The sequence below is a fragment of the Symphodus melops genome (assembly GCF_947650265.1).
Source record: "Symphodus melops genome assembly, chromosome: 21".
NCBI classification, from domain to species: domain Eukaryota; kingdom Metazoa; phylum Chordata; class Actinopteri; order Labriformes; family Labridae; genus Symphodus; species Symphodus melops.
The window spans coordinates 8,095,941-8,122,206 of record NC_136711.1 but is presented as its reverse complement, the minus strand read 5'-3'; the positions used below and the strand labels follow the sequence as shown (position 1 = coordinate 8,122,206).

At 39.1% G+C, this 26,266-nt stretch overlaps 4 protein-coding genes across 9 annotated transcripts; 2 read left to right on the top strand and 2 right to left on the bottom strand.

Moving 5' to 3' along the window:
• Positions 1-899: 899 nt before the first annotated feature.
• On the bottom strand, positions 900-10,380 carry LOC306817304 (uncharacterized protein C16orf52 homolog A-like). Of its 4 annotated transcripts, none has more exons than XM_079334072.1 (4): positions 9,687-10,380; positions 9,532-9,612; positions 3,647-3,859; positions 900-2,614 (listed from the first exon to the last, which is right to left on the bottom strand). In XM_079334072.1, the coding sequence occupies exons 1-4, from the start codon at positions 9,703-9,705 to the stop codon at positions 2,430-2,432; spliced, it is 498 nt and encodes a 165-aa protein (XP_079190198.1). In that variant the 5' UTR covers positions 9,706-10,380; the 3' UTR covers positions 900-2,429. The 4 variants fall into 4 exon arrangements, with proteins under 4 accessions (XP_079190198.1, XP_079190199.1, XP_079190196.1 ...); XM_079334073.1 differs by having other exon boundaries at positions 9,532-9,591; XM_079334070.1 differs by having other exon boundaries at positions 9,532-9,817; positions 9,907-10,377.
• A 667-nt stretch (positions 10,381-11,047) lies between these two features.
• uqcrc2b (ubiquinol-cytochrome c reductase core protein 2b) lies at positions 11,048-17,301 on the bottom strand. 3 transcript variants are annotated; one of them, XM_079334180.1, is made up of 14 exons: positions 17,175-17,301; positions 15,921-16,022; positions 15,534-15,683; positions 15,267-15,331; positions 15,115-15,171; positions 14,846-14,970; positions 14,057-14,154; positions 13,911-13,968; positions 13,691-13,786; positions 13,040-13,239; positions 12,853-12,933; positions 12,652-12,728; positions 11,532-11,685; positions 11,048-11,385 (listed from the first exon to the last, which is right to left on the bottom strand). In XM_079334180.1, exons 1-14 carry the CDS (start codon positions 17,205-17,207, stop codon positions 11,302-11,304), a joined length of 1,380 nt encoding a protein of 459 aa, XP_079190306.1. In that variant the 5' UTR covers positions 17,208-17,301; the 3' UTR covers positions 11,048-11,301. The 3 variants fall into 3 exon arrangements, with proteins under 3 accessions (XP_079190306.1, XP_079190307.1, XP_079190308.1); XM_079334181.1 differs by lacking the exon at positions 15,921-16,022 and adding an exon at positions 16,058-16,144 and having other exon boundaries at positions 17,175-17,298; XM_079334182.1 differs by having other exon boundaries at positions 15,995-16,022; positions 17,175-17,277.
• A 666-nt stretch (positions 17,302-17,967) lies between these two features.
• On the top strand, positions 17,968-19,669 carry snu13b (SNU13 homolog, small nuclear ribonucleoprotein b (U4/U6.U5)). Its single transcript, XM_079334467.1, has 3 exons — positions 17,968-18,217; positions 18,390-18,510; positions 19,197-19,669. The coding sequence occupies exons 1-3, from the start codon at positions 18,215-18,217 to the stop codon at positions 19,457-19,459; spliced, it is 387 nt and encodes a 128-aa protein (XP_079190593.1). The 5' UTR covers positions 17,968-18,214; the 3' UTR covers positions 19,460-19,669.
• Positions 19,670-22,053: 2,384 nt separating this feature from the next.
• On the top strand, positions 22,054-26,080 carry crym (crystallin, mu). Its single transcript, XM_079334227.1, has 8 exons — positions 22,054-22,320; positions 22,428-22,578; positions 22,676-22,738; positions 22,841-22,942; positions 24,860-25,043; positions 25,176-25,297; positions 25,386-25,470; positions 25,598-26,080. Exons 1-8 carry the CDS (start codon positions 22,154-22,156, stop codon positions 25,666-25,668), a joined length of 945 nt encoding a protein of 314 aa, XP_079190353.1. The 5' UTR covers positions 22,054-22,153; the 3' UTR covers positions 25,669-26,080.
• The last annotated feature ends 186 nt before the right edge of the window (positions 26,081-26,266 follow it).

Below are 26,266 nucleotides of genomic sequence, written 5' to 3'. Positions count from 1 at the left end.
GCTCATCTTTGTTGCTTTCTGTCTTATTCTGAACCATTATTTTTGTGTAACAAATGTATTCTACCGTTGTTTTTTTGCCATGAATACAACCTGATGTCTAATAGAAGTTGGTTAGTAAATGTTATGCAATATTTAAAGATTCTATTTTTTTACCATGTCAACATGGGTCATTTGTTGTCCTCAGGAAGTGTGGTCAACTTTATTTGGCAGTTTTCCACAGCAGATAGAAAGAAGCTATTCATTACTTTGTGGTCTCCTTTTTTTTTTTTTTGATTGTTGCCCTGAATATTGCAACATTTGCCAAAAAAAGCACTATTTTGACACAGTGACAGAAAACTGTTTGCACAGTTTAAAGTAGTAGCTCTTTGAGGGGAGATTTGTTTTGAAGGTCAAAGGCAGTTTGAATACTTCACTTTTGGGTGGGAGGTAACTATCTACACGTTACTTGATTCAGGCAACTGTCAATCAGAGCAAACGGGTTCATAACAACACACATCACAAATAACTCCTCAAAGGCATTCCCATGGCAACCTAAACATCCTGTGCATCTGTGCACACAGTAGATAAGAAGTGGGTGTGTGAAGCTGCAGTAAACAAGCTCTGCCTCACCGCAGATGCACGCTGAAGGAAGAAGCATTTGCAGGAAGCAGTATTTATGTTGATTAAGTTCATATACAGTATCTCCAGTATTTGCTTTATGAAAAAAAAAATACCTTTTTCATTTAGCCTTGAGCCTTCAGGAATTTACACTGAGACAAGCTTTTAGTCTCCTGAAGTTTCAAACAAATATACAGAGGAATTCATGTTGGCTTTTTGATGTGTTGATTCTATGTTATGTTGACATAGAATAAAATCACCATATACTCTTAAACTAAATTAATATGCAATAGACAAGAACATCAAGCTTCTAAAACATTTCTTTTAATGACATGAGATCGTCCATGCTCATTCAACATTACAGTGCTATAAGAAAAAAAAAAAAAAAAAAAAAAAAAAAGGCTTGCGGTCACTTCATTTAAACAGAAATAAAGTCGGCATCAGCTTCCAAAATGTATAAAACCAGCTAGTCATAGTTTCAGTCATTATGTGATACAGTGTTAAGAACAACAGAAGATCTTTCAAAAGGTGAGTAATACATTCACTACATCACTGATAATAACAAAGCTGTAACAGAGGTTCTAAAGGGGGGACTAGGAAGAGTCATACTTCAGCTGAGATTTTCCATCGCTAACTAAATGCAGGTCGGTTCTTGTTGCCAAAAAAAAAAAAAGGCAACATGATACATACAGCCTCTACCACTGCATTGTAACTACACCATTTAATCATGTGGTTTTATTAAAGTATCATTGTAGTGGTTCTTTTACAGCTCTTCGGGCAGCGTCTTTAAAGGTATTAAATAAAGTTATCAGGAGTTACTGTGGCTAATTAGTCATCAAGATCATCTAAAGCCACCTTTTAGAAATTAAAAACCCTACCTTCAGGATTAACATACCTTGTCAACCAAATAATCCCAATTCTTAGTACACCCCTCTGAGTCTGACCACATGCGACCCCTATTTGAAATGACCCACTCTCATAAGAGTTTTATTGACAAGCTTGAAAAACAAACACATGGCATTTTTAAGTTTAAAGTTATTTTTTTCTTTTCTTTTTTTTGCAAAATCATTTATACATAATCAGCTCCAGGATCTTAATATCGATTCCATGATACTCAACAATGTAGAGTTATTTTAAGGTCATCAGCTGTTTAAGGCAAAGTGATTCACCACACATTTCAAAAGCAGGGAAACGCTGCAATACTAAGGCCCTTTAATAAAAAATACCTTTACAAAAGAACAGAACAAAACATTTAAACAAATAAATAGAATGTGTCAAAAAAGTTAAACTTCATGTGATATATTACAGTGTCCATGTTGATGTTTCAGGGAAGAACCTCCATTATATTGGAGAATACTGGCCAATATTTGGTGTAGCCAGAAGCCTGACATCAGTCTTATCTCGGTAACAGGCATCTCAGATGGGATTAAAGAAGATGGGCTTATCCGTTATCTGTCATTAAACTTTTAGATGATGGATAATACCGGAGGCCTCTTTTGAAAATCCCAGCATTTTAATTTATTTCTATCTTGATTTTCAATATTCTCCTGTCTGCTCACCACTTTATACTTGTCCATCAGGACGGACAAAACTGAAGGCTGTTGCAGAGCTCTTTCCGCCAGCTCAGTCTCTGCACATCCAACAAAAAAAACATTTTAGTTTCACTTTAAAGTGAAGCAACCTGATCCAGAAGGAGAAACACAACAATGAATGCTTCACTCTCGGATATCTTGAAGAGAGTTTTCAGTCGCTGCCACAGAAGCGTCCTTTCGTTAAAAAAACATGAGCCTCCAATGATGTTTCTCCAAAGATGCAGAAAGAGGAGGAATATGTCAGCCAGGCAAGCACACCTTCCCAGCAAACAGTAGTCCAACTATCGTGAAAAATATGGAAAGAACGAAGAGTACATATGAGGAGCCCACCACTGTGTTGTTAGGAAGTTTGTATGGCTGTCCTCCAACCTCGTTGATGTAGAAGCCAATTGGGAAAATCAATGCAGCCATACAAAACAGGACCACTGTGACAAAGGAAAACAAAAGGTAAGAACATAAGTAGAACAGTAACTCAGAACGATGAAAGATTGTTTGACAAATAGGGGGGGGGGGAACGGCAGGCTTAATGGATAATGCTTTAAAGCAGTTTACTAAAAAAAATGGCTAAATGGTTGAAGTTGCAGGAAACGTTAAATAAATTTGTGGCAGATTAAAGTAATAGTAAATGAATTTAAACAAATGGATAAACAGACCAGTAAAGTTGACTCAACGTAACGTGCAGTGAGAACTGTAAAATCACCTTTAAGTTACTGATACACAGTTAGAGCAGTAACTCAATATAATAGCTTTACAGTTGCATAACACAATATATAATCCTATATACCAGAAGGCATGGCGCAAATCAATCAAGAAACAGAATCAATTGCTGGATAAATAGTTTATAAACTCAGAGGATGTGATAATCCACTGAAAACAGATGAATTGTGAAATATTTTAATTGAATGGATTAATAGTGAATAGTCTCAAAGTAATGGATAAAAAAAATATAAAATGGTTAACAGCTTAAAAAAAATGGTTTCATTGTTCAAAATTGCTAAAGTAATGGGTGTTTGAAATTTTAACTGTAAATTAAAAACCATCATAAACAACATGAGGATACACTGTGAAGTTAAATGAGATTATAAGAGATGTTGAGATGCAAATGAATATATGTAATTTTAAAGAGAGCAATTCTAATCTGATCGATGTTGGATACATACAGTAATTTCCCCTCTTTCTCATATTTTTTTTAGTGAAGAAATCTCTTTTAAACAAACTGTCTTTTTGCTGTATAAATAGAAACCTTCTCTTCTCAATTATTGCAGCCTCTGAGCAGTCCCTTCTTTTGGCTGTTTATTATGATATCAAAACAATGTTGCCATTGAAATATAAGACCAGGGTTAGGATTTGTAAACTGATTCTTTCATTCTTTTAATGAAACATGTGATGGTTCAAAGACTCGTGTTGACTCTTTTTTACATTAAAAAAAAGGATTTTAAAATATTACGAGAACCTACTCCCAGTGAATGCGATCCATCGGGCATATCGGGCAGCCTCACGGCGCCAGCGCGACATCAGCAGCAGCCCGCAGGTGACAGTCAGGGAGATGATGCCCAGGATGATGAAGAAGAGGGTGGTGATCCACTCTGGGGGAAGCTGTGGGGGGATGCAGATACGGTCTCTGCCATGGATGGTCTGGCACTGTCGGACCAATCCAACAGTCAGAGAGCCTGCATGAAGACAGAGAGGGATAAAAGTTTCACAAAAAGACTTCCTGTGTGATTGAGTTTTCTGTCTAACAACAATCCATTAGAAAACTTGACTCGAAATTTGATTTGCTTCTAAATCATGACATACCAAATGTCTCTGTAATTTGTTGAACCGGAAGCTTTAAAAAAACAAAACCCTTATCACCCGTTGATGATGTAAGCTTTTTGGAATGACAGCCAACTTCTAAGTGATGTGGGTGTAACCAGCTGTTGCAGAAAAGACTACCAGACAAAACTTCCTTTTCTGTGTGCTCATTGTTTACAGTCCAGTAAGCATCTTCAGAGGCAACCACATTTTCAGATCAACAGTAAAGTGAAATATAAATTATTATATCCCCTGGAGTAACACCCATTCATCTGTTTCTAGTGTGTTTGAGTTGATCTGGAAATACAAAGGGGCTGAAACCAGAAAAGAAATCTAATTACTTGCAATTAACAGATCTGATGTTTTGCCAAATATAACATCAGGATGCAGATTTGTAGAAAGTAAAAGTCAATCTTTGTCATGTCTGTCCTCTTGACTTTTAAGATGCTTATGTTTTAGATGCCTCTGTAACAGATGTGGTCATGGCAGTGAAGGACGTGATATAGCTTTTGTTGTTCAGCTCTTTATTTTCTGCAGAAGACAAAACATTCATTTGTCTTCTGGACATCTGCATCTCTGCTCCTCAACAATGCAAAACGGCAATGTGAGGGACAGACGGAAGGAGCTACGGAAACTCAGGAGGTACAGAGACCGCGAGTGCACAAAACGAGTAACTCAAAGATGAAGTTGTTAATATGCTACATGACTCATTAAAATAAAATTCACAAACAACCAGACTCATGTTGCAAGGATCAGTGAAAAAATCAAAGGACGATGCTGAAGATGAATGAAAAATCTACTGAAAACTGTTTTAAGAAAAGTCATCTTATAACAACATACAAGTCGCTGGCATTACCGCAGACATTTATGTTACTTTATTTCATAACAAACTCAGTTTTATGCCCAGCAACATATGACATCATTCACTCCCAAGAGTCCTTCTGTTTCCTCACATCGCCTTTTGCTTCATGTATGACGTCCAAAAAGGTTCAGGCTCCTTACATGAACCACCAAACCGAGACACAGAACGACAAAGTGTCGGATTAACAGCAGTTACAAAATAAAGAAAATGAATAAATAAATCAAAAATAAATCAATGACCCTGCAAAAGCAACAGGCCTCCTCCTGTAGCACAAACCCCTGGTGGGTGATATCAGTTGACTGTAGGTGGGCACACACAAATCAGTAATCTGCATCAGCCAAACTCTGCATCCAGTCCGACTACACACAAGACTCCTCACAACACACAGCAAATACATGCATAATTAAATCCTCCCACACTTTAATTTATTCTCGTGTCTCCCTCCTTTTTCTTACTTATCTTTAGCAGGCGGTTAGAGCCCGACAAGCAGATGGAGGAGTATTTACACAATTTTATGGATTTATTCAGGACAATATAAAAACAAGCTAACATAATTATTATAATGGGCCAAAATGACAAGACACCAATATCACAAAGAGTGCAGGACAAACCTAGAGAGGCGCTTTAAATGTTGTAATTAGGGAGTAAAAATGCATAAATGTCTTCTGAATAAACATCTTGTACTTTAGCTGGTTGATTCACATTATGGTTGAGTATTATTTAAACAACATAATGACGAAAGGGTGTAAAACGGGGACAAAATAAAGCTTAAGAAAAAAAAAACCCAGACAATTGTAAAAACACTTCCCACACTTTTCCACTTAAAACTACGACGTCAAAGCTTCAAAATACAATCAGGCCTTTAAATATTAATCATTGGCTTTGAAATGGCTTCAGTTCCTGATCATGGGTGTGGTACTGGTCAATGATAACGGAAGAAGAGTGGTGGGAAAATCAGGCCTGGACCACAGCCTGCTGCAGGCTGACGATTCACCCCTCTACACATCAGACATCCTGTTCCCTCTTTTTGCACTCAACAAAGACGTAAAAAGGAAGAGAAAAGGGACATGAGAGTTTATTTTAGAAGGTTAACATATGTAAATACATGTGGTAATAAATGGTACTGCAACTGAAGGAAAAGGGTCAAATACATGAAAACAATCAAACTGTGTTTGTTGGTCATTGTTGTGGTTTCAACACAAGTGGGGGTTCTATGTTAAGTCTTATTGAAGTGAGTTTATTATGGTATAATTTAAGGAAAGTCCCTGATATCTGCACTTAACTGATTATGACAATGGTATGTGCAATGACAAAACTTAAAAATTAGCTACAGTTACGAGAACATTGATAGACATGACACTTCCATGATAAGACCGATCCCTTTTATGAAGGGTTTTTGCTATTTACAGCATAAAAATGCTAAATCAGTGAGCAAACACTGAAATCACCCAACAATCTGCTTTTAGACAATGTGACCCGACACAAACTCCATACTCACCTCTCAACTTAAAGTCATGGTCAGAAGGCCTACACCGGTGGAGGTGGCTACGCTGGAAACACTGTTCCAGATATGTCGTTATTCGCCGATGGTTTTGTTTCTTTTCTCAAGCAATGATTGTTTGTTAAAAATGGAATGACGGTTCACCAGAAGCCCAAAAGGAGTGGTCCAGTCCAAACAGGGTGAAGAAAATGTGTTCAGATTTAGTTGAAAGTCAAATTTCCAACACGTTTTGTTTCATCATTGTTTGTCTGCTGAGCATGTACGTGATCTAACTCAGTTTAACTGTAGTTTCAATATTACACAATAATGCTGCTTGATCTGTTGGCTGCTGAGCAGGTCGGGGTTCAGTGCCTTAAGGGACAAGAATGACCAAAACTAATTAAAGCTAGACTAGGATAGCGTTAGCAATGATGTCCTGCGCCCCATGCAAAGAGGCTATAGTCCTCAAAGTGGATGGCCCGGGTTCAACTCCAACCCTTTGCCACATGTCATTCCCTCCTCTCTCCTCCCAATATCTCCTCTCTGCTCTACTAAGACTTAACAAGCCCACCCCCCCCCCCCCCCCCCAAAAATAAATATATATATATAATAATAATGATAAAGGTGTAAGTGATATTATATTCTTACTATTTAATCCCTAAAAAGGTCAACTAAAAGTAGAGAGTGGGGATTTCCATCCGAACAACCATATGGCAATGGTTTCATTTGTTTACATCTCAGTGAGCCTCCAAGTGTGATATAAGATTTTTGCCACTGCACTTGTGTGCACATTTGTGAGAAGTCTGTGTGACTGTTTCTGTGGGAACTTTGTGAACACTTCTCTAACCTAGAAGTTCCTGCTGTCAAATCTCTCCACTAAACACTTCAGTAACAAACATTGTCACATAATGTCAGGCAGCTTCACTTAGAGTGAGGGAGAGACAGAGAGAGAGAGAGACAGAGAGAGAGAGACAGAGAGAGAGAGAGAGAGAGAGAGAGAGAGAGACAGAGAGAGACAGAGAGAGAGAGAGAGAGAGAGAGAGAGAGAGAGAGAGAGAGACAGAGAGAGAGAGAGAGACAGAGAGACAGAGAGAGAGAGAGAGAGAGAGACAGAGAGAGAGAGAGAGACAGAGAGAGAGAGAAGCTAAAAGAAGTTTGGATTCCATTTTGTTTAAATACATCTAGAGATCTTAATGATGAGCTTAATGTAGAGGCAAACTTTAACACAAATATATGAACCGCTCATTTTCCCACAATGCTTCTCTCTGTGCCTTTGACCACTACATATACACTGAGCACTCACAGCCAAAATAAAATACGTCATGACGAGTGAGCCTGAGGAGCTTTTATTCTCCAGGCGGAAAACATTACTCTCCCAGGAGGCCTAATTAACAGTCAAACATCTTCACTTCCTGCCTTCAGGTGATTACTGCTTGGATAATTAAACAGGAAAAATGGGCTTTTAGTTAAGTAAGTACAATAATTTCACAACACCTCATACTTTAGTTCAAGAGAACTGCTAGTTACTTACTGAAATTGTTGCTGAAGCCTTTTATTTATTTATTTATTTATTTATGTATTTTTTACAACAAACAAGACCCAAAAACGAGCGGCATTCGGATGGCCATAACCTCACACAGCTGTGCATATACTGAAGAGGTTTGTTTGCAGGTTGCATCAGTTACAGTCAAAGTTTAGCTTTTGGACTTTGCATCTGAATATTATTCTTTTGCAATAACAATGGAGGCTGACTGTTAAATAGAAGACAGTAGGCCGTGTCAATGCTTAAATACAGTGGTAGTGATTATTGGCTGAACTGTTAAATAACCCTACTGCTGATGAAGAATATTTTGAATCCTGAGCATCAACTTTTTTTTATTGATTTCATTCATTCAAGCAAGCTAAAATAAAACCATGTAGTACAGGAACATCATTTCTGACCTAACAATCATTTGAACCTGGTGGTGCATAATGAATTTATCTGTAAGGCCTAAAACATTACTCTTGTCTTTTCTTTACCATTATTATTATCGTCATATCTCTGACTGAATGAATAGGAAACACTCAACCTTGTGAAATTATCTTTAGTTGGTTAGCTGTGTAGAGCATTCTGTTGCCTCAGGTTTGATTTGACATTTGATAAAATGCCTCAAGTGATGTTATGTCACTTGAGTCTAAGTTGGGAGTGTGGTTTGAAAATGGTTTGAAAATTAAAAAAAAGGTTGTGCAGAGAAGAAAGTGAGCCTAATATAGTCTAATGTAAGTGAACTCCTCATCTTGATTATGGTGAGCAGCTGCTAGCATAGAACACCTTCAAACTCTACCTATACGTTTGTAAAATGCATTGTTGATAATGTAGGAACCCAGATTTGACAGGGAAGAAGAGTTCCTCTTCTAAAACTGTTGGCTCTGGTTCTGTTGTACGCCAAACCCTTACCAAAACGAATACCCATGTTATAAGAGTGCTTTATTTATTCTGCGTGTCTTAGAGAGAAAAAAGAAACAAACAAACATTTCATGAGGGCAAAGATAGCATGGTATGATCAGATTTGACTGATGGTCGTTTTGGTAACTCACAAACATACAACTATGGTCACCTTCTGATGAAAGGATTAAAACTTTCATTTTGTTGAAGCACAAATGTGCTTCAACAAAATGTCCCCATCCATTCCTCTTTCAACCAAACTAAACCAAAACAACAAACGGAAATTAAACATGCCATGACAAAATCGGTTTAAACTTTGGTAGAAAGAAGTGTTTATGTACGTTAATTTGAGTTTAATGGCTAAAATTATGAAGCTGACTCAGAAAAAAAACGGGTTTTTTAAAATGCTAAAACATACATGTAGAGTACAGGACATGTCTCCCACAGAGGACAGTTAGGATATAGCCTATAGCCTATGTAGCCTACATTAAGGGGTTAAAAGTCACACACTCCATCGGAAAGTGTTAGTTTGTGTGCAGTTGTTGCCTTTCAGATGTTTGAAATCAGTTGAAATCTCAGTCTAGTCACTCTTTCAAAATATGCCATGTTTACAGACCTCTAACAACAATGGGGTTTTACTGCTATCTGTCAGTCTATGTTTCATTTAGGGTTAAATCATCACAATAAACCACCTAAATACATAGCCTAACTTGAAACAATAAATATAGTTTTTATTTCTTTAGAAGAGCTATACAAAATAAAGAAATAAAAACCATCCTACCAGCGGAGTCTCCGGTGCTGATCCAGTCCGGGTTGACGATGCTGGCGATGGCAAAGATGTCTGCAGCGAGGAAGAGGCATCCTGAGATCACGGTGAGTTTATCCATGTCTCTGGGAACAGGATGAACACAGGGTGTATGTGTGCCTCTGTCTCACCTGGAGGGAGGCGGGACATCCAGCAGTCAAAAACCTTAAAGCCGAATCTCTTGTTCCATCGTCATCCCAGCTTGTGTTCCGTTTGGGACTCAGTTCGGTCTACATCCTGTACGCACGTTGTGTCCCTTTCCCTGGAGGTAATACATGCAGTTTGTTAGTGGAATTATAAATGACACCCCTAACACAAGTCCAAAAAAACAGCCGGAGGACGTGGGGCGACCTGCTGGCTCCTCTCCAGCCCAGGAGGAGAGGGTCGCAGCCCGGGATCATGGGTAACTTCGCTCCGGATGCATCCCCACTCACATTAGCAGGAAGCAGGTGCAAGTTGTACCCTGATGTTTCCTATTTGTTTTTGTTTAATTGCTAGTCAAATCCCAAGCGATATAGATGGATTCGTGCATGCAGTCGACTTATTTCCTGAGTCTGCATGGAGCTGGGTCTTCCCCGTGGAGCCGCACACACAGTAAAACGCTGCACATGCTCACATTAAAACGCTTTTCTGGAGCTTTAAATCTTCTCTCGCGAGCAGAAACCTGTCTCTTCAGTTCTTTAACAACCCTCTTGGACGTAACGTGAGTGTTTCCTGCAAGACGGGTGATTTCCTCTCGGCAATGGAAACTAAAATCCAGCCAGTTCACGTCTCCATGGCTGTCGTGGGCAACTATCGCGAGAAATGTCGTGACCAGCGGACGCGGCTTGTACGTTTTTTACATCATCACAAATTATGAAAGGTGTGCTGTGCATAAGTGTAGGTGGAACGAGTAACAAGACATTTTAATATTTAAAACAAAACTTCACAGTAATATAAAAAACATGAAACTAAAAAAAAACCGAAATATCCCACATACACACTGACTGTTTCGACACGTTTTATCAGCCTCACTTAGTTTAAGCTGCTTTGGAGCTCCATTTGTTTAAACTTTTCATGATTTCAAACCCTTTTTGGACTCCTCCACATTGACTCTATACTATCATTTAATTTGTTGGTTTGTATGGAAAAAGATGTTTTTAATGAAACGGCTTCAGTGTTTTCTGCTCTCCTGTGTGCTCTCCTCTCTGCTCTTACTGTTGAACTACATGTGGCATCTTCAGAATGTAACGGCAACAACGTCATTGTAGAATCACTCTGCTGCTCATCTACAATCTAAGCAGGTCCATTTTGCATGTCATGCCTCCTGAGACCCCTCTCCGTCCCCCTCATTCCACTAGGAAAGCAATGAGGCAGGTATTAACAGCGGGGGATTTCCGAGACCAATTGTCTGAAATGTTCATGAGTGCACGTGTAAGAACATTAGTAAGAACTGTTTTGCTACACATACTTATAGAATCTAAGACATAGAACATAACAATAAATCCCTCTGTAAGGTAGATAGAATTTATTCAGTATTTTACATCAGCTATACAGTTACTGTGGACAGATGAGAGGAGCACAACATTTCAGCATTACCTGAAAATATACTGTTACAACACCTATAAATACCGAGTGGTGCTATGACATTATACATTTCAGAGCCACAGCATTTCAAAAAAGTGATGAAAACTTCTGCTTTTTTTCTGTCAAGGAAATAAATTCTGCTTTGCAGTCAGAGTACAGTACGAGGTGACAGGGAGGGTTTTAGATCTCGTCCACGAAGGGAGTTTTTACGAGGTTTCCACTGGATGCCATAGTCTTCTTACCGGACACAAATTTCTTGGCAGCCTAGGAAAGGAAAAAAAATAATTAAGAAGGCTATAAAAATGTAAAATTACATTTTATGAATAAAAAAAAATAAATAATGGAGAGTGAACTAAAATTCATTTATAAAGGGATTACATCCCTTCTTTGACATCAACCAAATGTCTTACGTCTGCGACATCAGTCAGGGAAACATTATCAATTTGTTTGGAGATTTCCTCGTGGGAGCAGTAAGATCCCTCAGCCAGAGCCTGAGTACCCATGGCTTCCAGTAGACCCTCTGATGTCTCCAGAGACATCAGGAACTGTGCCTTCAGCTGAGCCCTGCAGAGATGACAAGTCAAGAGCATCATGAGCCATAATCATACCAACAAATGAGAGAAGACTGAACTTGATCTAATTTCTCTGTGACTTTTAGTAGGAGAGGGAACATGCCATCTGTTAGAAAGTTCCTTTTTTTGTTTCTATGGACTATGTCATGGAAATTATTATAAAGTGAAAATGGACCAGTTATGGTATGGCTTCATCCTAGAGAAAGCAAATGATGGCAGCAAGTGGCAACTGAAGGAACAGCGTCATTAGGAAGAAACCAGATTTAGCTTTTGAGTTCTTGGTGGCAAATGTATGTATACACAACACCAGCCTTAAACACTTATATGATTCTACCCGTGAAGTTTTAAACGTTTTGTAATTGGAATAAGCGAGAGGGGAATGACATACAAGAATAGAGCCACAGGTAGGACCCGAACCTGAGCCACCCAGAGGACCAGTCTCTATACATGTGGCATCGGCACTAACCGCAATGCTACCTGCACACCTCATGATTTTTCTCTGTATTTTTTTTTTTTTTTAACCTTTTGTGAAATCTGAAAAGTTACGTGAGCCAACTCAGCATAGCATTAACATCGTATACTGATGGAAACAGGTAGCCTGTCTTAAAAAAGACTAAAAACTGTCAACCCCTTTTTAAATAGCGGTTCAATGTGAGAAGATTTCTTGTTTTTGCAACAGGGCCAGGATTGCTGTCTTTATGCTAAGCTAATCTGCTTCTGACAGACATGTATCAATCAATGTTATTTGATGTGAGACTAATGATTTCACTGCTTACTCACTTTTAGTAACATTAACAGCATATAAATGCAGAGATTTCCCATCAACTGTTAGAGCTACTACGACAAAACTACTTGAGTTTTTTTTGACAATTCAACAAACATTGAGGTTATATGTAAAACTACTAAAGACATAATAAAATGTACTCCTCAATGCGTAGTTGCGATTTGTTAGTCTTACTTGGCCCGGGTGAGGTCAGCAGCTGTGACTCCTCCATCAGCAACAGCTTTGACCTGAGCGAGAGCTGCTTTAATCACCTGCAGAGACACAAGAGGATGGAGACTGCATCAAACATGTAACCATTGTCACTTTACAAATTCTGCTTCACTTTTGTTGAGAATGAATCAATAAAAAGACTCATCACAGTTGTTAGAAACTCACATCACCAGCTGCTGCAGTCTGGGAAATGGTGTAGATCCCAAACAGACCAGAGTCAGAGTAGCTCGCGTTGAAAGCACTCACCTGTGAAGCAAAAAAAGGAATTTGTTTTATTGTTTTCCATTTAGGCCTTCCATATGAACCCTTATTAAAAGAATTTAACTCAAACTGAAATCTGAGAATCACTCACATCAAAGGGGTCAGCAGTTGCCTTGGAAACACCCTGAACCAGTTTGCTTGAGACGCAGGATCCCCTCTTGACATGCGAACCAGCTCCCAGTAAATGCTGCATGACACTGAAGGCCAGAGCTTCGCTGCTGCCTGCTGCTGCTGACTGACTCACCACAGCCGAGTGGACCAGGCTGCTGGTGTTTGCCAGACGGACCTCACCTACATGAAGGAATACAAGGTGTTTTATATGATTTGGTAGGAAGAATTTAAGCAATAGAAAAAATAGCAAGCTAAATCTTAATTTTTCATTTAGATAATGTAGACATTGTAAACATTGTGGTTGCATAAATTGATGAAATACTGATCAAAAATAACGGTTATGTCATTAATGATGAGTGTGTCATTTTTGTTTTGTCTCACATTTTATTTTTCCTAGTTGTTGCTGTTGTTCTGGGTGTTATACGTGTGGTTATTTATGTGAGGTGTCTGTCTGTCATTTTGTTTTTCTCTCACAAAAAAAATATTTTTTCTGTACTCTATTGATTTCCTATAAAAAAAATGTTTTTGTGCGTTTGGATTTCTCAATAAATACAAAGTTGCAAAAAAAAGAAAAAGTAGCAAGCTGTGAGCAGAAAACATGCAGATTCTTTGCTATGCAAGCTTAGCTCACCTCCACGATACTGAGCCTTGGCTCCCGTGGTGCCTGCCCCGCTGCGGATGTTAAGGAACTGTTCCCCAACTTGCTTCAGCACTGTGTGGTCGACACCTGAGGGAAGGACGGAAAAACTTTAAGGATTAAATTTTTTTCTCTTTATGGATCGCTATGATTATGTATAAACATCAAGTTAAAACAGAATCAGTTTGTTACTAAAAGATATAAAGGTCCTTACCAAGTCCAACAAGAGCCATTCTTGCACTTGTGAAATTGTTCTGAACAAACTGGTGCAGCTGGAGGAAATTAAAAATGTGAAAAAGGCTTTAAAATGGGGCATGAGCGACAGCAGCCTTACAGGAGAAACACAGAAGAAACCCTTACATGCTCAGACTGGATGTTGCCGACCATGTGATCGGGACAGTACAGGGAGTTACAGAGAGCGTTCTTGTAGGCAGCTGCATGAAGAGCTTCCACCACACCTGAAGAAGACGGAGAGAGGAACGATGACGAACTGCAATATTGTGACGTCAAAGCTCAAACTTGTGCTGTGTGATCCTGCCATGTTTTCTTTCTACCCTCAGACGCATTCGTCGTAAGACTGCATTCACTGAACTGTGCCGTTTAAAGGAGACAGTTCAGTACAAACGTCCATACCATTAAGGCTAGTTTATGCTTCTGTGTCGGGTCGACGGCGTGCCTACGGCGTCGACCCGACGCCGCCATTGAGCATTCGTCTGCGTTGAGGTAACTCGTTGCTCTGCAATTCGCCGCCAAGCCGCTAAGGGGTGTGGCTGTGTCTTTGTGTGGTGTCAGAGGTTTGCGGAGGTCTGTCCAACCACTAAACAAATCGAGGCTGACAAACGGGTGAATTAAACGCACTCATTAGCCCACTGACGAACCTGGATGAAGAAATGCACTTTTGCTACTTTTTAATGTCAATGGGCCGATTTTCTTCACCACATACAGCCTTCTAATATTTCCGTTGTGACCGGAAAAGCAGCTGCCGGATATGATGTTCTGAGCGGACCAATCACAGTCCTTGCGGTTCAGGATTTTTTTGGAGGTATGCGTCAGGCTACGGTGTACGGTCCGCGTTCACGGCGTAGACGCGGAAGTATAAACTAGGCTTTACACCCTCAAATGGACACTACAATGAAAATGGAGGTCTACCTGTTTGGGCACTGTGTGCAGCGTGGGCCTTGTCCATCTTCACCCGAGGTGTGAGGTCTGACACTTCCCATGGTCTGAACTCTGGAGCTGTGGTCACATTGATCAAATACTCCATGACCGTGTCACTGAAGAGAAATGATGAAGGGGTGTAAGTAAAATGGAGAAATCAGAAAGAGATCCGAGCCACAACTCCAGTCCAGAACACACTCCTGTGGACCAAACACTCGGGTGTTCATTTCTACAAAAGTTGTCATTATCCAAAGACTCACATGTCATCTCTCAAGCAGTCAACTGTGTAGCTCATGTTCTCCCTGGATGAAGTCACACTGCAAAAAAACACAAATGTTTAGGAATCCAAATAAAAGCCTGTGACATAGAAAGAACTTGTTATCCATCCTGACGTGTCTTTAAGGTTACTGACCTCAAGCTGCCCCCCACTGACTCCACGCCGCGGCAGATCTTGAAAGCTGAGGCTCCTTTAGTTGTCTGGAAAAGTACAAATAATTCTGAGTTTACACCAAGCTGAGACAGGAGGGATGTATTCACTCAGCAACAAATCATGAGTGTGTACATTCATAACACTACTATGTAACTGGTGGAACACAAAACGTACCTACTGGTGATACAAAATCATTAACAGGCATTTGACAAAACTTTACTGAAGTACACAAAGGATGCAGTGTCATACCAGGCTGGAGGCCAGTCGAAGGAGGTGGGTGACACCCTGGGCGTCAGGGCTCTCAAACCGACAGCCGGCCTTGACGAACACTCCGATCTTAGAGGCCGGGGAATAGTTCTCAAGGGAGGCAATAACCAGTCCACTGGGCAGTCTGGTCACCTAGACAGAAGGAATTGAAATGAGATATTTACTGGTCTGAAAGATATCTTATCTTAACTTTAAAGGGTCTTTTATGATTATTTACCATTCAATGCCGATACATAAAGACAAGGTAAACAGCTAAGGCTTAAAATTTGTCTTTTTGTAGGAATTCCAACTCAATCTCAAACACAAAACCATCCTGCCTTGACAAACCAACCCCAGCACAGTCATCCCCATCACGCCCTGTACACATACATGGACATCCTGGTACGAGTGGGAAGTTCCTGGAGAGCTCTTGAGGCCAGCCAGGGGCTGAGCAAGGGACTGACCTGAACTGGCAGCAGCATAGAAGCGTCTCTGTGGAGAAGAAAGACAAATCAACAACCACTGACCTGCACATCCTGCGGCTGAAACTTAACAGGTTCTGCCGCGCCCGCAAACTCCACCTTACGGGCCGCCTGGGCCGCATATAGCCTCGTCTGGAAAAACAGAGAACATGGGAGGACGGGATATTACAGCTAATGTGTTGCTGGATAGTGGACTGAGCTGGGGGCCGTTTTAGAAGAGTAACAATCAGGAGCATTGTCAGTAAATGTTCTTTTTGGTCTACTATTTTCTTCATCTCAGCAATAAAAATAGTGTCTGTTTAAGCTTTGTTGTACACAAAGGTGTAGCTGGACACTGCTGTTAAATCACTTTGTTGCTTATAACTACTTATTTCATACTTTGCAGGAGTTCATAAAGAAAATCAAACAGTTGTAGTTTTTATCAATAAACCTAAATATAACAAAATCATCTCACCTAAAAATCGTGTTTTCTGATTGACAGTTTCAAACTCAAACTCAACTTGTGATTTTTAAAAAGCTTTTTATGACTAAGAAAAACAACGAATGATATCGAATAAACATAAAATTAGGTTTCCCCTTTTCAAATACATATAAGGCTTTATGCAAACATCCCCCAAACATTTTCAATAATGTTTTAATGGTAGATTGATTTACGTTTTCCTCCTGCAATAGGTTATTTACGTGTTTTTTTTATTTTGAAATATGACTTTACAGGATTTTTTAAGATAGAGGTTAACGTTGTTATTAAAGTTCAATATTAAAGGTACTGCTAAAAAGAAATGCTTTGTAAGCTAAAGATTCAGCAAACATGGAAAACAAACTCTACAAGAAGCTAACTGTTAGCTCTTTCTTACAGTTAAATGCTCTTATTTTACGGACTTGTTGAGCCCAGTTCAGATTAGTTTATCTGGTTGTACAGGAGTAGATTTACTGTGTAATAACAGGTGTACATTATGATACGTTTTGGGCTGGTTTATTGTATGTTACTTCAGAGCTAGTGGTGACAGGCTTCAGCTGACTGTTTGATCTTCATCACACCTTGTCCTGACACGGTCCGACATTCCAACTCCGTCCAAGAAACACAAATAAAAACTAAACAAGCAGCGTTTCTGACGTGTTTCTTAAAACACATACATGTGAGATAAGTTTGAACAGTTCTTACCGAGAGTTGACTGATTCCCCGAATCCCCTTCATCTTCCCTCTCTGCTTCTATCAGGACGACAGAACAATATGGCTGACGTGAAAGTGCCCTACCCAGAATGCCCTGCGATTTTCTCGCTCTCAAAAGTACCGCAGAGCCAGTGAGCCTGCGCCCTCTGTTGCCGTGGAGACGAAGAGCCACATCCAGTGCCATGAATTAAATTGAAATCAGTTTATTTCACGTGTATGAAAAACTTTTTTTGATTATTTATTCCTGACATAGATTTTTCAATGATGCAAGAATCATCCAAATATGTTCTGCTTTCTCTCCACAATAAACCCCAAAATTGTGCCACGTTTATATAATATTACATTTGGCATAACGTAGTGTGTCAAAATATAAAACGTTAATATTAAACGAAAAGTACAACACGACAGAAAAACTTACAGATTTAGCTAACATATTGAGCAAATATAAAACACTTAAATGAATTAATGTAAAGTCAGTACAGAGTAACAATTAGTATATGAGAAATATAGTAAAATAAGTTACGGTTGTAAATAAAGTACATCTACAACATGACACAGTAGCTAAGAAACACACTTGAAATAAAAAATATGTTCAACAGTCTCAGTTCATTTTAACGAAATAAGTGTTTTTTCGTCTGTCATTAATTTTGTTGTTATTTGTTTATCCTTTTAAGAGTTTGTATATTTTTACAGTCTATGGTTTGTATTAACCTTTTGTATATGTTGAAATTGTCAATAAAGATGGTACTAAAAAAAGTAGAAAAAGCCCCGCCCATCCCCGCCTAAAAAACAACATTTCCTCTCTCTTTTCGGTGGTTTTCCAGTGCGCATGTGCTGTAGCTCACACGTGTGGTAAACGTTTGAACTGGTTGCATGTAGATGTGCTTAGGGAGTTCTTAGCGTAACAAAAATATAGCTTACACTAAACCTATATATTTTGTATTGTTTCTCCTTCATATCCAAGGAAGAGTAAATAGTCCTCCGTGAAGCATTTCGCCGAGAGGGCCGGAACACGAGAAAAACACTTCACAATGGTGAGTTCTGAATTAAGTCATACGCTAACAGACTAGCTGGCTGTTAGCTAGCCATAGAAAATAGGCTTCATAACAGAATAACTTCGCATAAGTTATATCCTCGTGTTTTCTCACATAATGTTATGTTCCCGTTGTTAAAATGGTGCATTTGTTTTTTGTTTTCTTTGACCAGACTGAACCTCAAGTGAACCCGAAGGCCTACCCGCTGGCCGACGCCACGCTGACCAAGACCATCCTGGACCTGGTGCAGCAAGCCTCCAACTACAAACAGTTGAGAAAGGGGGCTAATGAAGGTAAGAAAAAGCACGATCTTCTCTCAAGATGTAGACTTAATAGTTGGTTCACAGAAGGTAGCCATTTGAAAGCATAATGCTGAAATGCGTCATCACGTTGGCATGAAAACGTGGTTACAACGTGCTTAAGACCAAGTAAACATTGGATTTCTCATATGGCTTCAATGTGCATTTTAAAACCCTAACCAGTCTAAGAAAAGTCACTTAGGATAATACACTAAATCAGTGAAAATTTGTTGTTGTTGATTGATAGATTTAATATTATATTTTAGTTTTTCACATTTGATTGCTGAAATTCTGTTTCGAGGTAGTTTTTGTGACATTGCAGACAATGGTGCCTGTTTTATCCCATAAGATAATATTGGTTTTTGTCTGATTGAATTAATTATTGACCAGGCACTTCCAAATCGCTGTACAGAAAAATAAAAGCAAAAGGAAGATAAAGTCTGCACACCAGCAACTGCTTCAAATAGCATTTAATCACGTTTATTACCACTTTACTTAATACAACTCGTTTGAATAAACAACTAAATGCAGGATATGACATCACAGTGTGCCACATTTTGGTATGGCATGAAAACCTGAGTTTTACTTCTGAACTGGGGTCAACAAACTTCAAAGCTACTGTAAATATGATTTATTAAATCTCTGATGGAAATACTAACCTTGATCTACTTTTCCCCCAGCCACTAAGACTCTGAACAGAGGAATCTCTGAGTTTATAGTGATGGCTGCTGATGCTGAACCACTGGAGATCATCCTCCACTTGCCTCTGCTGTGTGAGGACAAGAACGTGCCGTATGTGTTTGTTCGCTCTAAGCAGGCTCTGGGCCGAGCCTGTGGGGTGTCACGCCCCGTCATTGCTACCTCAGTCACCATAAAGGAGGGGTCTCAGCTCAAACCACAGATTCAGTCTGTCCAGATGGCCATTGAGAGACTGCTTGTGTAACTTGTTGTTGCACTATGATGAGTTCTCCTTGAAAAAGAGGGAGACTACTTCCAGTTTAGAAATATTCATCATGCTTTATGGATTGAAAAAGTTATGTTCAACAAGACAGTGAACAGTTTTGTTTTTTACTTTGTAGGACGCAGAGTCCACTTAAGTGTATCAGTTTGCCATGGCATGTTCTGATTCATAATAAAATCATTTTTATTTAAACTGCTTGTTTAAATTGATATTGTTTTAATTTAGTATGACCGCCTCATAAATAAATCTTTGAAAGTATTTCATGTTAAATCAGTTACATTGTAAACCTCCTCAAAATTAGCCCCGATATTTTAAATGTTTACACAATCATATTTTCTTTATAGTTCTGAAGTTTACGGTTATTCGGTTTAACTATGATGGATTTTCTTGATTCTAAAATCTCTTTATTTGACCTTCAGAAGAGGAAAAAGAGCCCGAAGATGATCTGTTGGTTTCATAGTTAATCAAACTTGCTCTTTATTACCGCTCCTCCACGTGAACCTAAAGAACGCGTAGTTGTATTTTGCTCTATAACAGTTAATGAGTCACTGATCCCTAGACTGAAGGAAAACACCAATCTGTTCTAGTATTGGACCAATTGAATACCTGCCCATATGTATTCTATTCAGGACAAAACGAAGTTAATATACTGTGTATCTTTTGTACAGCATAGTAACTTGTGGGAAAACGCTAATTGTATTGACCTTACATATTCATTACATATTTTCTTGTTTTTGGGGCTTCATGTGCTCAGTAGATGTGTTGTGTATTTTCTGCATGTAGGCCTGTATTCTTTTTCGCTACGAAACATGCTTTATTTTAATCCTGATTTTTTTTCTGATGTAGCGTCAGTGGGCAAACATGAACTTGAGACGCATATAAACTGCTACTTATCTCAAGGAGCCACGGTACATATTTTACTATCTTATCAAATACAACTGCGGTCAAGCCAGCCACCACTTCAGAAACGACAGTCAAGCCAGGCCTCACGGTGTTTTAATGTGCGCGTGTAGTAGAGGCATTACCGGAAGAGTGCCTAACAAAAGTTTCAATTTAAAATCCCACACTGGCTTGTCTATCGTTTCAGAAGTGGGTACTTGCCTTAGAAGAGGAAATAAGAGATTTTGATGTTTCAAAATAAAAAATATCAGAAATATGGAACATAAACTTCTATCAGGCTTACTTAAATTTGAGATTAAAAGATAATTACCTGTTACCACATAATAATTTCAGTCCAGACTGATAGTTCATAAACTTACAGTGTGATTAAGATATTATCAACACAATCTGATGTGGAATTTTGTAATAAGAGTCTGCTATTCAAGATGATAAGCCGGCCATATAGCTTAATAGAATGATCTGATTGCCCCATTGGTAGTGTTTTCATTAGCCTACTTAAGATAAATTGTTTTTCTGCACTTGCAAAGTGACTGGGGTTTAAATAAGTATAATAAGATATTTTTGACATGAAGTCACACCTGCTTGGTTTCAACTTTTTGCAGTAAGACCGCATTGTACAATTAAAAAAATGCAAATTGAAATGACAAACCGTTCTACAGTTTCAAAAATTCTCATGATCACCATTTTCATTGATTTCAGATGTGGCCTCAGTGTAGGCTACACAAATGTGTACAACTGATGCAAAATTATAAAGTGCCTGTTGGAGTTTCCAGCATAAGGAATCCAAACAAAACCACATCATCTGCTAAAAGCAGAGATGAGATTGTTGAGGCCCCCAAACTGGAAACCCTCCTTCCGCCGGATGCTTTTTGAGATTTTGTCCATGAAAATCACAAACAGTACTAACAAGGGACAGATAAATTACCCAGATAAACCGTGTAGCTTGTTTACTCTCTTTTTCAGATTTTTCCTCTTCTTTTTTATCCCTGGGATCCCCAAGGCTGGCTTCTTTCCCCTTCTCCCATCATACTTTCACCGCCTCACCTCTTCCTTCTCCTCCTCCCTCTTCTCTTCCCTTCGCCCCTCTTCCTTCACCTCGTCCTCTCTTTCTTTTATCTCCTCCCCTCTTCCTTCACCTCCTCCTCTCTTTCTTTTATCTCCTCCCCTCTTCCTTCACCTCGTCCCCTCTTTCTTTCATCATTTCTCCTCTTCCTTGACCTCCTCCTCTCTTTCTTTTATCTCCTCCCCTCTTCCTTCACCTCCTCCCCTCTTCACCTTCTTTCCCCTACTCTTCCCACTCAAATCCAGGAAGTGCTGATTATTAGGGATATTAACAACAAGTCCAATGAGCTGAAACTTACATTGTGGTTGTTCATAAATGTGATATTAATCGATATGGTCAGTGTCACTCACTTCTTATGAGTCACCTGGTGTTGTGATGCGCAGGGTCAAGCAGAAGGCAAGAAAATAGAGCCTTTATAAATATGTGATGAAACCCAGTTGTGTTTTTGTGGCTTCTTTTGTATCATTATTAAATAAACACATGTAATAGATATTAGATAAATAATATATATTTAAACGCGTCCTTCCTCCAATTTCTTCTTCTTATCTTCAACTTTTTCATTTTTTCACTTATTTAGGAGGCCAGCGGCACCCTAACTGGAGGCTGGCGCCCCTAGGGTCGGACCTGGGCATTTTCCCCGTAATGGTTCTACGACACGCTCACTTTTAAATAGCGTGAGGGCTGGCTTGACGAAAGTCACTAATACACAAGTCATGGCTGCTCCACCTGTAGTCATTTGGGAGCATGAGGTGGCGCGACTGCTGCATTACAGAGACTTGATCCCGCGGCTGGAGGACGCTTTGGGGAAGTTCTCCAGACGGGACAGCGCAGAGGTTATCCAACCTGTGCGCTCCACGATAGCCCTGCAGAAACACAACGGGTAGGCCTACAGCTACTTAAGAAGTTCACGAGTTATTCCAGTTGGTACAACCGAAAATATACCTAAATATGCTATTCTATGTTGGCTGCCATCTGTCACGTTTGCAGCTTTCTGGGTTTGATGCCTACATACATGGAGAACGACGGTGTCCTGAGCACAAAGTTCGTGTGTTTCTACAAAAGGGAAGGCGGTTCAAAATTGCCTTCCACACAAGCCACAGTGGTGCTGTTAGATCCTGAGTATGGGAATGTTAAGGCTGTGAGTAAAACTAATCATTCGTGTTCAAATACTCAAAAGGGAAAAAGTTCCGTTTTTTAAGGCAGGTTTAAATTACAACATATTTTCAAATCTGCAGCTCATGGATGGAGAAGTCATCACAAGAATGAGGACAGCTGCAGCGTCAGCCATCTCTGCTAAAGTTGTTTTTGTTTTTTTTAAAACATCTACTCAAACTATTCATTCACAAGTCTTACACTGTTGTTCTGACTCTGGCCCACTTTTTTTTTTTTTTGTCATACAGTTGTTGATGCGTCCTGAGGCTGAGGTCCTGGCCATATTGGGGACAGGCAATCAAGCTCTGAGTCATTATAATGTCTTCACAGAAATATTTTCATTTAAAGAGGTAAAATGTCAAAAATTTAACCCACTGATGACAATTTCACGTTGTCCGCAAATTAAATGCATAACATAATAAAAGCACATAGTCTCTTTTTAACGAAAGGGACAGATAAGGTGTGAAAAGATGAAAATTAAGTTTTACTTAAGATCAAGCTTAATGGTAGACTATAGCTCAATATTTTCGCTTTCTTGCCCAGACTGTTTTGATCGTTTGATTAAATTATACAACAAACATTCATTCATTGTACACTTTATTTCAATCTGAAAAATCAGGGGCCTGCCCTGATTTTCAATGATGTCAAATGAGTTCAACAAAACAGAATACTGTTGCTCAAACAGAATAAATACAAATAATGGCAACAACACAATTAAATACATTTAGATTTAAAAGAAGAGTGCTTTAAAATCGTAGTTTTAATCTGACCCACACAAACAAGTCTGCAAACTATCTCTGTTTCTAAATTCCGTGCAAATGCAGCAGACAAGCTAAAAGCAGTTTTTCCGAATGGAGTTGTCTTTTTACCTGCTCTTTTGTAATGTTAACAGACAAAGAGTAGCCTAAGGTCCTTTACCTGCTTTTTGTAAAGTGTCTTGAGATAACACTAGTTATGAAGACGGGTTTAACAGAGATGTGATATATTTTGCTCATAAAGGTCTTCTAAATAAAACAAACAGTACCTGATCCGTCTTACAGTTATAGGTGTCGATGTCACCATTATCCAAAACAGATGGAAAGATGGGAAAGATTAGCTAAAAAAGGATCATTAAGGCTTTCAGTTGATCTGTTTAAGATAAAAACGTATTGGAAAATGTTTGGTGGAGGAACCCAATTCTTTGACATGATTTGCTGGCCGGGGTATCTTTGTGTAATTTAAATGTACGTTGTTGTTTTTTTAATCAAGGCAGAAACCAAAATACTGTATTTGTATACTAAGACAATATTGTATCCTGTCAAAGTGGCGATCAAAACCCATTATATGCAATGTCTATTTCCCTGGGGAATAACATATATTTGGTGTTGTTTGTTTTGAGAACCAGTTTCAGATTAAAAAGAGCGTGTTGTAGCTGAATGAAAGCTTTCTGGAGGGTTTGAAGGGCTGATAGTGTTTGCAAAGCATGACAGAACTTAATGAGTCAGAGCCTTTATGGCAGGTTGCAGTGGTTTTCTAGTGTATGTGGCAAAATATAGTGCTGACACTTCAGGAAGTTAAACAGTAACCAATAAATGTTCAACAGTTGGCCTGATTTTGCTTGTTAAAATAGATAAGAGATTCCCTTTTACCAAAACACTAAACCTGTTCAGTAATGTACGTGTAATTCTAGTTTCTCTTAAGTCTATTCTACTTAGCACGTCTTTTTTATTTAATAAGATTAAATGTGTTGGTGGTTCAGTGGTTTGTGCACGCATCCCCATGTATGAAGGCTACAGTCCTCAATGCAGGTGGCCCGGGTTCGACTCCAGTCTGTGGCCTCTTTCCTGCATGTTGATCCCCCCCCCCCTCTCTCTCTCTCCCTGATTTCTGACTCTGTCCATTGACTCTCTCTCCAATAAAGGCCAAAAATAAAAAAAAGTAAAAAAACTGACTTCATATTGAAATATTATATATCAATATATATATTGATTTGCCATCTTTCAAAATAGCTTCTTCACTCGTTCTCCAGGTGCCAAGCTCTTCTAACCAGCTACTGCCGAGGTTTGAATTTCACTGACATACATGAGAGCAGTATTGATCATTTCCTCAAGTAAAGTCCTCAAGTAAACCTGCTCAACCAACAGGAAAACTGTCACTTTGTAGCCTTACTATTTCCACACAGCACCCTTTAATCCTGATTTTACCAAAGATTACTGCAGACATTAGAATAGAGTTTCTATCTTTGTCCTTTCACAAGCTGCCATACTTCCACTGGATGTTTTCCACAGGTGCGTGTGTGGAGCCACACAAGAGAAGGCGCAGAAAGGTTTTGCAAATCTGTCAGCGGTCCAGTGACGGCATGTGTCTCAGCGGAGGAGGCGGTGAGGGGAGCAGACGCTATAGTTACAGTCACAAGATGTACAGAGCCAGTGCTGCTTGGTCAGTGGGTCAAACCAGGAGCACATGTAGCAGGTGAAAATAAAGATTTGACACACTTAAAAAAGTGGGTATATGGGTTGAAGTGGGTTAAACAATTTTTTTAAAATTATAGTAAAACTACTAATCATGTGTTCTTCTTCTGTTTTTCTGCCTGTTGTTGAGCAGCAGTGGGAGCTTGCAGGCCAGACTGGCGGGAGCTGGACGACGTGCTGATGAAGGAGGCTGTGGTGTACGTTGACAGCAGGGAGGGAGCAATGGCCGAGTCTGGTGACATCGTCCTCTCTGGGGTCAGTTGGTCATGGTTATCATGTTTGTGTTATGGCTCCTTGTGCAGAATGTGTGTATAAAAAGTTGTATTGTTGATGTTATTGTCAGGCTGAAGTGTTTGCGGAGATTGGAGATGTTATAAACGGGACAAAACCTGCTTACAGAGAGAAGACGACTGTGTTCAAATCCCTCGGTGAGACCTGTCATATTAAAAACTAGTTCTTCTCATCCTGAAAGTTTTTTGCACATAAAAAAGTCAGTTTCATACTTTTTGTTCAGGGTATTCAGTGTAACCATGACTTTGCTTCTCACAATAACAGGAATGGGAGTTGAGGATGCAGTGTCTGCGAAGCTGGTGTTTGACCAATGGAATGCAGAATCCAGCAAATGATGAAGTGCATTCTTATTTCATCTCGTAAAATCTGAAGCACACACACGTTGATCAAGAACACAAAAGATTCCAAAAAGGCAAAATATGACAAGACAGGAAATCCTTTCTTCAAGTCCAAATTTTAAATTCAATTTATTTCTCTTGGAGAAAGAATGCTTCTGATATATATAAACTAATGATTCAACTGACAATATGTGCACCAACAATACTTCACTTTTAGCTGTTTAATAATGTGGTCAATTAATTAATAATGAATCATGATGGCATGGCACAGGTTTGTTGGGGCAGAGAGGTGCATTAAGTTGTATGCTAGTGTGCTGTTTATTAGATGAATGAGTTTTGTTTACGTCCTCTTTGTGTTAATCAAAGGAAAAGCTTGTCAGTTACCATGCTAATAAATGAACGCTTACCATGGTTGTAATTTTACCATTTATCTGGACATCAAAAAATGTAAGCATTTACTAGATTTGTCTTCTTAAACAAATGGTTTTAAAGGTTTGTCTTCATTAAAATATTCAAATTCATTGACTTTAAACAGATAAACTACGGTTATAAGCTCTTTTCATAAGAGTCATTGAGAAATGAGTTAATGGACACA